Source organism: Pseudophryne corroboree, chromosome 7 (assembly GCF_028390025.1).
Source record: "Pseudophryne corroboree isolate aPseCor3 chromosome 7, aPseCor3.hap2, whole genome shotgun sequence".
Classification (NCBI taxonomy): domain Eukaryota; kingdom Metazoa; phylum Chordata; class Amphibia; order Anura; family Myobatrachidae; genus Pseudophryne; species Pseudophryne corroboree.
The window spans coordinates 25,689,988-25,704,351 of record NC_086450.1 but is presented as its reverse complement, the minus strand read 5'-3'; the positions used below and the strand labels follow the sequence as shown (position 1 = coordinate 25,704,351).

Sequence of the window (14,364 nt, the reverse complement as noted above, 5' to 3'; positions counted from 1 at the left end):
CTCAGTGACTGCCGTGTGAAGTGTGCTGAGAGGAAAATGGCGCACAGCTGCAGTGCTGTGCGCTACCTTAAGAAGACTGAGGAGTCTTCTGCCGCCAATTCTGGACCTCTTCTCGTTTCAGCATCTGCAAGGGGGCCGGCGGCGAGGCTCCGGTGACCATCCAGGCTGTACCTGTGATCGTCCCTCTGGAGCTAATGTCCAGTAGCCAAGAAGCCAATCCATCCTGCACGCAGGTGAGTTCACTTCTTCTCCCCTAAGTCCCTCGTTGCAGTGATCCTGTTGCCAGCAGGACTCACTGTAAAATAAAAAACCTAAGCTAAACTTTTCTAAGCAGCTCTTTAGGAGAGCCACCTAGATTGCACCCTTCTCGGCCGGGCACAAAAATCTAACTGAGGCTTGGAGGAGGGTCATAGGGGGAGGAGCCAGTGCACACCACCTGATCCTAAAGCTTTACTTTTTGTGCCCTGTCTCCTGCGGAGCCGCTATTCCCCATGGTCCTTTCAGGAACCCCAGCATCCACTAGGACGATAGAGAAAACTACACAAGCCGTCACGGAGTACAGTAAAGGCGCACTTACAACATTCCGGGGCAATGGGTGACCAGGTAGGTACTTGACATTCTCATGATCCTGATTGATGATTTCCGTTAACTTCCGTCCCTGGACCATCTCCTCGTACACCCACATGTTCACCACCGGATGGAAGCGGTTGGACCTCTTGGTGTTATTACCAATGATTTTGGAGATAGCGGAACCCCTGGAACACAATCAGAAGTACAGAAGACATTAATGATTAACCCCTCCAGCCCTCAATGCTAGGCTCATAAACTACCCAAAACTACTGACAGCAGTGCATTATGGGTAACCGGCGCTGTGACAGCTGTGGTATACCTTCAAACTTTGTAGGGTAATTTGCATAAACTCGCAGACAGGCGACCACCAATCTGCGCTGCTGCGTCCACCTACAGTATGAACCCCTGATGAGGTCATGCACATTTGGTTTAATAGGAATTATATTGTAGTTAAATGTTTGCAGTTTCCTGAAACTAAAATGAATTCTGAATATTCTCTGGGGGTCATTCTGACCCGATCGCACGCTACAGTTTATCGCAGCGGTGCGATCGGGTCATAACTGCACATGCACCGGTGCCGCAGTGCGCTGACGCATGCCAGACGGGCGTTACAGTCAGAGGCGTCGTTACATGCCAGACGGCCGTTACAGGCAGAGGCGTTGGGCCATTACGATCACCTCTGCCTGATTGACAGGCAGAGGCGGTTGCTGGGTGGGAGGGGCGGAACGGCAGCGTTTGTACGCCGTTTCGTGGGCCGGCCAACGCTGGCGTGGCCGGACTGAACGGGGGGCGGTCCACAGAGGCTGTGTGACATCACACGCAGCCGCTGCAGGCTGGGGAGCGATGAGTAGCTCCCGGCCAGCACGCTAAAGCTGCGCTGGTCGGGAGCTACTCTTGAAGTGCAAAGGCATTTTATTGTGTGTGTGTGCCCCATGGTCCGTAGACGTGGCAATTCTGCCGCGGCACGCCTGGCGAAATGTGCCCATAGGAATCCTGACTCGAATTCTTCTGCATCTTCATCCCCCCCACATACGGACTCTGCTTCCCCCCTCGCCTAATATGGCCGGCTCTCCTGAGGTCACCATGACGCAGCTCCTGTAAGCTATTACTGACTCGGAGAAACGGCTTACGGACAAAGTTGCTGAAGTGCACGTAGACATTTCTTTTATACGGCAGGATATGCAGAAGCTCCGGGAAAGAGTCGGGGAGACGGAGAATCGCATTTCCACGTTGGAAGACTCTTACAAGCCGGTCCCTACCCGTTTATCCTCTCTGGAGTCTCGAATGTCGGCGTGTCAGCTTAAGTTGACTGATATGGAGGAGCGTCTAAGAAGAAACAATGTTCAATTTGTGGGACTCCCTGAAAAGGCTGAGGGGTCGAATCCTGAACTTTTCTTGAGACCTGGCTTTTGTGGGCCTTCGGCAAAGATTCCTTCACTCCGCAGTTTGCAGTGGAAAGGGTTCCTGTCCGTCCTCTTCCTCCTGGTGCACAACCTAGAACTTTTATTGCTAAACTTCTCCACTATAAAGACAGATATGCTATACTGCACCTTGCTCAGGCGCAGGGGCCATTGGAGCATGGAGGTTTTGGGGTGGCAGTATTTCAGGATTTTTCAGCGGAAGTCCAAAAATCCCGTTCTCAGTTTTTCCAGGTAAAGCGGGGGCTCCGTGATCTTCGACTCCAATACTCGATGCTATTTCCTGCTCATCTCAGAGTGGTCGCTGGTAACCGCACGCACTTCTTTGATACCCCTCAGGCTGCCTGGGCCTAGATTGATCTGCAACCACCGCTGCGTGCCGGCCCTCCGTGACACTGTAGTCCTGCATAAGTATCTGTTCTCACTGCTCTGTTGCTTTCCTCTTATTTGACTGTTTTTCTGTTGCTGGGGTGTGCATTACCCCTATGTGTTCTCTCCGCCAACGTATTTCTTCTCAGGGTGGGGGGTTCCATGTCCTGTAGGCTATGGGACTGGTTGCCCCTAGTTCTATTTGTATAACTATTTTTATTTTTTATAATGTTAGGGTCTAGGTATACCTGTGTTGGGGTGAGTATGTGGGAAGGGGATGGTTGGGGTTTATTGTTTTTTTTTACCTATGCTGTTTTGGGTAATTTTTTTGTTTGATTATGCATATCTACTCTATGGGGTTCATTCTGACCCGATCGCACGCTGCAGTTTATCGCAGCTGTGCGATCGGGTCAGAACTGCGCATGCACCGGTGCATGCCAGACGGCCGACCGAACGGGGGGCGGGCCGCAGCGGCTGCGTGACTCTAATTCTTTCTTAGAGTGCACTGTCTCCTGCGGAGCCCGTCTATTCCCCATGGTCCTAACGGAGTCCCCAGCATCCACTAGGACGTTAGAGAAATATAATATACATATATATAATAGTATACAGTGTATACCGGGGCCACTCACCAGTTGCCGGAGCCGATGATGCTCACCCTGAGCGGGGACATTTCCACTGACTGGTGCTAGGAGTCTATGTGCCAGCTAGTGCCCGGGTGATGCTGCGCCCTGTGCTGTGCCACCTGTGCCCGGATGGTTCTGCAACCTGTGTGCCCGCTGCTGCTGTGCCCGGGTGACGCTGCGCCCTGTGTGCCCGCTGCTGCTGTGCCCGGGTGACGCTACGCGCTGTGTGCCCGCTGCTGCTGTGCCCGGGCGTCGCTGCGCCCTGTGTGCCCGCTGCTGCTGTGCCCTGGTGACGCTGCGCCCTGTGTGCCCGCTGCTGTGCCCGGGTGACGCTGCGCCCTGTGTGCCCGCTGCTGCTGTTGTTCCCGGGTGACGCTGCGCCCTGTGTGCCCGCTGCTGCTGCTGTGCCCGTGTGACGCTGCGCCCTGTGTGCCCGCTGCTGCTGTTCCCGGGTGACGCTGCGCCCTGTGTGCCCGCTGCTGCTGCTGTTCCCGGGTGACGCTGCGCCCTGTGTGCCCGCTGCTGCTGTTCCCGGGTGACGCTGCGCCCTGTGTGCCCGCTGCTGCTGCTGTTCCCGGGTGACGCTGCGCCCTGTGTGCCCGCTGCTGCTGTGCCCGGGTGACGCTGCGCCCTGTGTACCCGCTGCTGCTGCTGTTCCCGGGTGACGCTGCGCCCTGTGTGCCCGCTGCTGCTGCTGCCGCTGCCCGGCTATCTGAGACGTTGAGACTGTCAGGTGATAATTCTTCCCGCTAGTCTGCGATTGGCTAAACTGTTTTGAGGGCGGGACTGCGGGATGTGCCCTGTGCTTTTAACCTACAGATTTAAATATTCCCATCATCACACACTTCACACACATATACCAGTGATGGCCGCACAACTTGATGTCTCACCACCTGGAATGCAGGGACCCCCAACATGCCTCACCACCCAGGGCCCCCCCAACATGAAGTGTCACCACCCATGATCCAGGGATCCCCAACATGATGTTTCATCACCCAGGAACCCCCAACATGATGTCTCGCCACCCAGGATCCAGGGACCCCCAACATGATGTCTCACCATCCAGGATCCCCCAACATGTCTCACCACCCAGGGCGCCCCCAACATGAAGTGTCACCACCCAGGATCCAGGGACCCCCAACTTGATGTCTCACCACCTGGAATGCAGGGACCCCCAACATGCCTCACCACCCAGGGCCCCCCCAACATGAAGTGTCACCACCCATGATCCAGGGATCCCCAACATGATGTTTCATCACCCAGGAACCCCCAGCATGATGTCTCGCCACCCAGGATCCAGGGACCCCCAACATGATGTCTCACCATCCAGGATCCCCCAACATATCTCACCACCCAGGGCGCCCCCAACATGAAGTGTCACCACCCAGGATCCAGGGACCCCCAACATGATGTCTCACCACCCATGAACCAATGACCCCTAACATGATGTCTCGCCACCCAGGATCCAGGGACCCCCCAACATGTCTCACCACCCAGGATCCAGGGACCGCCAACATGATGTCTCGCCACCCAGGATCCAGGGACCCACAACATGATGTCTCACCACCCAGGATCCCCCAACATGTCTCACCACCCAGGCCCCCCCCCCACGTGAAGTGTCACCACCCAGGATCCAGGGACACCCAACATGATGTCTCACCACCCAGGATTCAGGGACCCCCAACATGTCTCACCCCCCAGGCCCCCCACCCCCCCCCCCACCTGAAGTGTCACCACCCAGGATCCAGGGACCCCCAACATGATGTCTCACCACCCAGGATCCAGGGACCCCCAACTATGTCTCACCACCCAGGAACCCCCAACATGTTGTCTCATCACCCAGGGTCCAGGGACCCCCAACATGATGTCTCGCCACCCAATATCCAGGGACCCCCAACATGATGTCTCACCACCCAGGATCCAGGGACCCCCCAACATGATGTCTCGCGACCCAGGATCCAGGGACCCCCAACATGATGTTTCTTCACCCAGGATCCAGGGACCCCCAACATGTCTCACCAACCCGGAACTCCCAACATGTTGTCTCATCACCCAGTATCCAGGAACCCCCAACATGATGTCTCGCCACCCAAGGACTCCCAACATGATGTCTCACCACCCATGGAAGCCCAACATTATGTCTCACCACCCAGGGAAGCCTATCATGATATCTCACTACCCAGGGAAGCCCAATATGATGTCTCAACACCCAGGGCCACACAAAATTATTTCTCACCACCCAAGGACCCTCAACATGATGTCTCACCACCCAGGGAACCCTAAATGTCTACATACACCAGGTATGGACACCCAAAATGATGTCTCACCAACCAGGGACCCTAAAATGAAGTCTCACCACCCAGGTAAGACCAAATGTCTACATATACCAGGGATGAGCCTCCAATATGATGTCAACCCACCCAGGGACCAACAAATGTCTACATACATCGGGAATGAGCCCCAAACATTATGTTTCACCACCTAGGGGACTCCAAATGCCTAACTGATGGCCTCCAACATAATGTCTGACCACCCAAAAAATCCAAATGTCACATACACCAGGGATGGGCCTTCAACATGATGTCTGATCATTCAGGGACCACCAAATGTCTATATACAATAGGTATGGACTCTAACATCCAGAAATCCCCAAAAGAATACATACACCAGATATGGACTCCCAACATTATGTCTCGCCATCCAATGACCCCTAAAAAAAAGACTACATATGCCAGGGATGGTCCCCACATGATGTCTTACTATTCAATAATACCCAAAGCTCTACATACACAAGAGATGGACCCATACATGATGTCATACAGTGATCCCCAGAAGTCTTCATGAGATAGGGATGGAATCCAACATGGGGTCTCACCATCAAGTTATTTCCAAAGTCTACATAAATGAGAAATAGACCCCCAACATGATTTCACAACATCCAATGATCACTGAAAGTTCACATAGACCAGGAATGGACCACCAGTTTGATATGTCACTTTTCAATTATCACAAAAAAACTAGATAATCCAGAGATGGTCCCCAATATGATGTCTTCCACTCCAGTGATCAACAAAAGTCTACATACAACAGGGATGGACCTCAACATGGTGTCTCATGATCCAGTTAACCCACAATGTTTATATATACCAGAGTTAGTCCCCAACATGATACTGTATGTCACCATCCTGTGATCCCCAAAAGTCTACATATACCAGGAAGAGACCACCCATGTGATATATCACCATTCAGTAAACACTAAAAAATAAACTCTACATAAATCAGGGATTAACCCTAACAGGTTCCCGATAATAGGTTGACAATCATTAGGTCAACCCCATACGGTCAACATGTATTGGGTCAATAGGAACAAAAGGTTGACATGTACAGTAAAAAATAGACAGTGCTTAAGGTCGACAGGTTCAATGGTCGACAGATTCAAATGGACGACGTGACCATGGTTGACGCACATATGGTCCACACAAGTTTTTCTCTTTTTTTTTACTTTTTCACCATTTACCATCCACGTGGACTACGATTGGGAATAGAACTTGTGTTGCGCGCAGCGGTAGCGAAACAAGGCACCTTGCTCGAAGCATAGCAAGTGAAGCGAGCCCCGAGAGGGTACACATTTCCACTAATTGGGCTTACACATGGTTAAATATTCAAAATAACATAAAAAAACAACAACTTGTGTCTACCTTTTTGTGATGACTATTTCCATGTCAAGCTTTTGTACCTGTCGACCTGTTGTGGTGTCTACCTTTTTCATGTTGACCTATTGACCATGTTGACCTTTGTACTTAGTCAACATACTTTATGTAGACCATATGAGGTCGACCTATATTGACTGTCGATTTCTGGTTGACCCAATGATCCACACCCAACCTTACAATGGTAACTCACCATCAAGGGATCCCCAAAATCCTACATACACCAGTGATGACTCTAATACAATGTAAGCGTATCACCATCCAGCAATAACCAAAAGGGTACATACAACTGGGATGGGCCCCAGCACACGACATCTCTATCCAATGATCTCCAAAGGCGGCATTCACCACTGAAGGATATGATGTCTCACCATCCAGTAAACCTAAAAGTCTTACTTATGTTAGGGCTGGACTGATGACATTATGCCTCCATGTAGTGGATCACAAAAGTCTACATATACTAACGTCCTCACAGAGTAACATCAATTGATTTTCCCTTGCTCCCCATAGAGGTGGGCAGGAAAAGTAACTGTACCCTACCTCCAAATTGTCCTGATTTAAGGTTAGGACTTTTGTAACTATGGGGGTTAATCAGAGTTGTTAGCAAACCAAAAAAGCACACTAATGGGCAAAACCTTGTTGCACTGCAGGGGGGGCAGATGTAATATGTGCAGAGAATTTTAGATTTGGGTGGGTTATATTGTTTCTGTGCAGGGTAAATACTGGCTGCTTTATTTTTACACTGCAATTTAGATTTCTGTTTGAACACACCCCACCCAAATCTAACTCTCTCTACATATGTTACATCCACCCCCCCTGCAGTGCACATGGTTTTGTCTATTAGTGTGCTTTTTTGGTTTGCTAACAAACTTGAATAAGGCCCTATAGTCAGTGGTGTTGAGAGACGGGGGAGAGGATACAAATTACCCAGGCCCAGGTCTGATGGATGGGCCCAGTGAAGTTCCAGTAGGGGCCCAGGCCCCCTCTTCCTTACCTGGCAGCAGCAGCTGCAGCTTGTCACATCGCCGCGGCCGCCGCGCTTACCTCTCTGGGTGCGCTGGGTCGCCTGGCGGTCGTCCCTGCTGGTGGGCTCCGGGTTCCGGCGTCCGTTGCAGCTGGTCGCGGCAGTCTTCCGGGGAGTGGGCGCCGCCGGCGTCCACGGAGATGGGTGGGCGGGTGACGTCATCGGCTCTCCTCTCCCCGCCAATCAAACCGGGGCGGGAAGTTCAAAAGCAGACGCCGGGCAGAGCCCCGGCGCCTGAGTATCTTCTCTTTCCCAGAAAGTCGACTCCAGTGTTCCAGCCTGCAAAGGTTTCCTACTGCTGCTTTGAAACTCCAGCGTTCCAGCGTGCAAGTGTCTCCCATTGCTACTTCAGGATTCCAGTGTGCAAGTGTCTCCTACTGCTACTTCGGATTCCAGCGTTCCAGCATTAAAGTGTCTCCTACTGCTGCTTTCGACTCCGGTGCTCCAGCATTCAGCGTGCTCCTTTGCTGCACAGACCTCGGTGCTTCCAGCATCCTGTGAGTGTCTCAGTAACATAGACACCAGTGCAACCAGCGTTTAGCGAGACTTTCTACCAAACGAACTCCAGTGCTTACAGTGTTCAGCGTGTCTTCTAGCCTTAACAAACTTCAGTGCTTTTACCGTTCAGTGTGCTTCAGCAACGCTCACGATTATTTGTCACTGTGTGCTTCAGCAACGCTCACAATCATTTGTCACCGTGTGCTTCAGCAACGCTCACAATCATTTGTCACCGTGTGCTTCAGCAACGCTCACAATCATTTGTCACAGTGTTCTTCAACATCACTCACAAATCCGCTAATTCTGTGCTTTCAGCATCGTCCTTGAATCCCGGTCTCTGCGCTTATCAGCCTTATCCTCAGTACTCTTCAGCATCACTTGCAGTATTCACCAGCATCGTTCTCAAGTCCTGTCTTTCAGGTGGACTCCAGTATCCGTCACGAACCTTGTCTGCCGCTAAGTCCTGTATGAAGAAAACCTACATTCGGCCATCTCTACTTCGGCCCAGCTGTGGTTCCCCTTCCCGGTCACCGGAAGAACCCCCGAGTTCACAACACTCTCAACCCATGTCAGTGATAGCTCTTCTCCTCAGCCCAACATACTCTGCTATGTACTGGGCTGCAGTGTGGCCAGGGAGGTGCTTAAAATACTATTTTTTTCAGTATTTTTTTCTAAGGATACACGACCACACCTCCTGTGATTAGGCCACGCCCCTTGAAAAGTACCTAGGCCCAGCCCGGCTCTCGGCTGCCCTGCCTATAGTCCCACCTTCCACTGCTAGTGCTAGTGATGCTTCGTTTATATTCATAGTCTACATGAAATTAATGTTGATTATGAATATGCAATTAGCAGCACCTGCAAACTATGGACAGTTAGCACTGCTATATACAGGGCATCTTGGCACCAAGCATCATCACCTTGAAAAAGCTGTGTTACACAGCGAAACGCGTTGGAACATGAGCTGGGAATCTATGCAAACTTGGAGGAACCAGGAGACAAGCCTAGAAGTCCACAGGGAACTTTATTGCGAACAAATAAGGAGAAGACCGGAACTTTCAATAGGATCTTTGCCAGGTCCCGGCAAAAGACTTACCAGGTCATTCACTCAACCACGAGGCTGGTAAATACTGTTTCCGCATACTCATTTCCCAGGACTGTGGCTAAGTCTCCATGGACAAATTCCAAATCCATGGACAAATCCCGGCTCATATATTTATATACTTTTAGAATCACAGTGCTAATGTGTGCCTTTTTTATGTAACCGTATTTTTTGTCCTATTTATTAATTCCTGTTGCAACGGTATTTTTAAAGTGTATTATTATATAAAAAAATAATGTCCTATCAGATCCAGCTTATAGTGCTGTTTACCTCTTCTTCTTGCTATTATTGCTGTTGGGACTAACTATCCCACAAAACAGCAGCTAGAGGTAAAACTCACTCTGTTTCACCGCCAGGCTTATTACCTTTGGTAATCAATTTATACAGTGTAACAGTCCTAGAGTGCGGCTGCTTTCCTGTATACAGTGTAACAGTCCTAGAGTGTGGCTGCTTTCTTGTATACAGTGTAACAGTCCTGGAGTGTGGCTGCTTTCCTGTATACAGTGTAACAGTCCTGGGGTGCGGCTGCTTTCCTGTATACAGTGTAACAGTCCTGGGGTGCGGCTGCTTTCCTGTATACAGTGTAACAGTCCTGGAGTGCGGCTGCTTTCCTGTATACACTGTAACAGTCCTAGATTGCGGCTGCTTTCCTGTATACAGTGTAACAGTCCTAGAGTGCGGCTGCTTTCCTGTATACAGTGTAACAGTCCTGGAGTGCGGCTGCTTTCCTGTATACACTGTAACAGTCCTAGATTGCGGCTGCTTTCCTGTATACAGTGTAACAGTCCTAGAGTGTGGCTGCTTTCCTGTATACAGTGTAACAGTCCTGGAGTGTGGCTGCTTTCCTGTATACAGTGTAACAGTCCTGGGGTGCGGCTGCTTTCCTGTATACAGTGTAACAGTCCTGGGGTGCGGCTGCTTTCCTGTATACAGTGTAACAGTCCTGGAGTGCGGCTGCTTTCCTGTATACACTGTAACAGTCCTAGATTGCGGCTGCTTTCCTGTATACAGTGTAACAGTCCTAGAGTGCGGCTGCTTTCCTGTAAACAGTGTAACAGTCCTGGAGTGCGGCTGCTTTCCTGTATACAGTGTAACAGTCCTAGAGTGCGGCTGCTTTCCTGTAAACAGTGTAACAGTCCTGGAGTGCGGCTGCTTTCCTGTATACACTGTAACAGTCCTGGAGTGTGGCTGCTTTCCTGCATACACTATAACAGTCCTGGAGTGCGGCTGCTTTCCTGTATACAGTGTAACAGTCCTGGGGTGCGGCTGCTTTCCTGTATACAGTGTAACATTCCTGGGGTGCGGCTGCTTTCCTGTATACAGTGTAACAGTCCTGGAGTGCGGCTGCTTTCCTGTATACACTGTAACAGTCCTAGATTGCGTCTGCTTTCCTGTATACAGTGTAACAGTCCTAGAGTGCGGCTGCTTTCCTGTAAACAGTGTAACAGTCCTGGAGTGCGGCTGCTTTCCTGTATACAGTGTAACAGTCCTAGAGTGCGGCTGCTTTCCTGTAAACAGTGTAACAGTCCTGGAGTGCGGCTGCTTTCCTGTATACACTGTAACAGTCCTGGAGTGTGGCTGCTTTCCTGCATACACTATAACAGTCCTGGAGTGCGGCTGCTTTCCTGTATACAGTGTAACAGTCCTGGGGTGCGGCTGCTTTCCTGTATACAGTGTAACAGTCCTAGAGTGCGGCTGCTTTCCTGTATGCAGTGTAACAGTCGTCCTGGAGTGTGGCTGCTTTCCTGTATACAGTGTAACAGTCCTGGGGTGCGGCTGCTTTCCTGTATACAGTGTAACAGTCCTGGAGTGCGGCTGCTTTCCTGTATACACTGTAACAGTCCTAGATTGTGGCTGCTTTCCTGTATACAGTGTAACAGTCCTAGAGTGCGGCTGCTTTCCTGTAAACAGTGTAACAGTCCTGGAGTGCGGCTGCTTTCCTGTATACAGTGTAACAGTCCTAGAGTGCGGCTGCTTTCCTGTAAACAGTGTAACAGTCCTGGAGTGCGGCTGCTTTCCTGTATACAGTGTAACAGTCCTGGAGTGCGGCTGCTTTCCTGTATACAGTGTAACAGTCCTGGGGTGCGGCTGCTTTCCTGTATACAGTGTAACAGTCCTGGAGTGCGGCTGCTTTCCTGCATACACTGTAACAGTCCTGGAGTGTGGCTGCTTTCCTGTATACAGTGTAACAGTCCTGGGGTGCGGCTGCTTTCCTGTATACTGTGTAACAGTCCTGGAATGCGGCTGCTTTCCTGTATACAGTGTAACAGTCCTGGAGTGCGGCTGCTTTCCTGTAAACAGCGTAACGGTCCTGGAGTGCGGCTGCTTTCCTGTATACAGTGTAACAGTCCTGGAGTGCGGCTGCTTTCCTGCATACACTGTAACAGTCCTGGAGTGTGGCTGCTTTCCTGTATACAGTGTAACAGTCCTGGGGTGCGGCTGCTTTCCTGTATACAGTGTAACAATCCTGGAGTGCGGCTATTTTCCTGTATACAGTGTAACAGTCCTTGAGTGCGGCTGTTCTCCTGTATACAGTGTAACAGTCCTGGAGTGCGGCTGCTTTCCTGTAAACAGTGTAACAGTCCTGGAGTGCGGCTGCTTTCCTGTATACACTGTAACAGTCCTGGAGTGCGGCTGCTTTCCTGTATACAGTGTAACAGTCCTGGGGTGCGGCTGCTTTCCTGTATACAGTGTAACAGTCCTGGGGTGCGGCTGCTTTCCTGTATACAGTGTAACAGTCCTGGAGTGCGGCTGCTTTCCTGTAAACAGCGTAACGGTCCTGGAGTGCGTCTGCTTTCCTGTATACAGTGTAACGGTCCTGGAGTGCGGCTGCTTTCCTGCATACACTGTAACAGTCCTGGAGTGTGGCTGCTTTCCTGTATACAGTGTAACAGTCCTGGGGTGCGGCTGCTTTCCTGTATACAGTGTAACAGTCCTGGAGTGCGGCTATTTTCCTGTATACAGTGTAACAGTCCTTGAGTGCGGCTGTTTTCCTGTATACAGTGTAACAGTCCTGGGGTGCGGCTGCTTTCCTGTATACAGTGTCACAGTCCTGGAGTGTGGCTGCTTTCCTGTATACAGTGTCACAGTCCTGGAGTGCGGCTGCTTTCCTGTATACAGTGTAACAGTCCTGGAATGCGGCTGCTCTCCTGTATACACTGTAACAGTCCTAGAGTGCGGCTGCTTTCCTGTATACAGTGTAACAGTCCTAGAGTGCGGCTGCTTTCCTGTAAACAGTGTAACAGTCCTGGAGTGCGGCTGCTTTCCTGTATACAGTGTAACAGTCCTGGAGTGCGGCTGCTTTCCTGCATACACTGTAACAGTCCTGGAGTGCGGCTGCTTTCCTGTATACAGTGTAACAGTCCTGGAGTGCGGCTGCTTTCCTGCATACACTGTAACAGTCCTAGAGTGCGGCTGTTTTCCTGTATACAGTGTAACAGTCCTGGAATGCGGCTGCTTTCCTGTATACAGTGTAACAGTCCTGGAGTGCGGCTGCTTTCCTGCATACACTGTAACAGTCCTAGAGTGCGGCTGTTTTCCTGTATACAGTGTAACAGTCCTGGAATGCGGCTGCTTTCCTGTATACAGTGTAACAGTCCTGGGGTGCGGCTGCTTTCCTGTATACACTGTAATAGTCCTAGAGTGCGGCTGTTTTCCTGTATACAGTGTAACAGTCCTGGAATGCGGCTGCTTTCCTGTATACAGTGTAACAGTCCTGGAGTGCGGCTGCTTTCCTGCATACACTGTAACAGTCCTGGAGTGCGGCTGCTTTCCTGTGTACAGTGTAACAGTCCTGGGGTGCGGCTGCTTTCCTGTATACAGTGTCACAGTCCTGGAGTGCGGCTGCTTTCCTGCATACACTGTAACAGTCCTGGAGTGTGGCTGCTTTCCTGTATACAGTGTAACAGTCCTGGGGTGCGGCTGCTTTCCTGTATACAGTGTAACAGTCCTGGAATGCGGCTGCTTTCCTGTATACAGTGTAACAGTCCTGGAGTGCGGCTGCTTTCCTGTAAACAGCGTAACGGTCCTGGAGTGCGGCTGCTTTCCTGTATACAGTGTAACAGTCCTGGAGTGCGGTGCTTTCCTGCATACACTGTAACAGTCCTGGAGTGTGGCTGCTTTCCTGTATACAGTGTAACAGTCCTGGGGTGCGGCTGCTTTCCTGTATACAGTGTAACAGTCCTGGAGTGCGGCTATTTTCCTGTATACAGTGTAACAGTCCTTGAGTGCGGCTGTTTTCCTGTATACAGTGTAACAGTCCTGGGGTGCGGCTGCTTTCCTGTATACAGTGAAACAGTCCTGGAGTGTGGCTGCTTTCCTGTATACAGTGTAACAGTCCTGGAGTGTGGCTGCTTTCCTGTATACTGTGTCACAGTCCTGGAGTGTGGCTGCTTTCCTGTATAAAGTGTAACAGTCCTGGAATGCGGCTGCTTTCCTGTATACAGTGTAACAGTCCTGGAGTGCGGCTGCTTTCCTGTAAACAGCGTAACGGTCCTGGAGTGCGGCTGCTTTCCTGTATACAGTGTAACAGTCCTGGAGTGCGGCTGCTTTCCTGCATACACTGTAACAGTCCTGGAGTGTGGCTGCTTTCCTGTATACAGTGTAACAGTCCTGGGGTGCGGCTGCTTTCCTGTATACAGTGTAACAGTCCTGGAGTGCGGCTATTTTCCTGTATACAGTGTAACAGTCCTGGAGTGCGGCTGTTTTCCTATATACAGTGTAACAGTCCTGGGGTGCGGCTGCTTCCTGTATACAGTGAAACAGTCCTGGAGTGTGGCTGCTTTCCTGTATACAGTGTCACAGTCCTGGAGTGTGGCTGCTTTCCTGTATATAGTGTCACAGTCCTGGAGTGTGGCTGCTTTCCTGTATATAGTGTCACAGTCCTGGAGTGTGGCTGCTTTCCTGTATACACTGTCACAGTCCTGGGGTGCGGCTGCTTTCCTGTATACACTGTAACAGTCCTGGACTGCGGCTGCTTTCCTGTATACAGTGTAACAGTCCTGGAGTGCGGCGGCTTTCCTTTATACAGTGTAACAGTCCTAGAGTGTGGCTG

At 51.0% G+C, this 14,364-nt stretch overlaps 1 protein-coding gene across 1 annotated transcript in view; it reads right to left on the bottom strand.

Annotated features, from left to right (window-relative positions):
• Positions 1 to 3,718, bottom strand: part of LOC134944209 (glycerol-3-phosphate dehydrogenase 1-like protein) — a 76,070-nt gene extending 72,352 nt beyond the window's left edge. Inside the window, exons 1-2 of the mRNA XM_063932792.1 lie at positions 2,987 to 3,718; positions 578 to 755 (exon numbers count right to left, since the gene is read on the bottom strand). Of these exons, the coding sequence (XP_063788862.1) occupies positions 578 to 755; positions 2,987 to 3,027 (219 nt within the window). The 5' untranslated portion in view covers positions 3,028 to 3,718. The remainder of the gene's footprint in view (positions 1 to 577; positions 756 to 2,986) is intronic.
• Between the last annotated feature and the right edge of the window lie 10,646 nt (positions 3,719 to 14,364).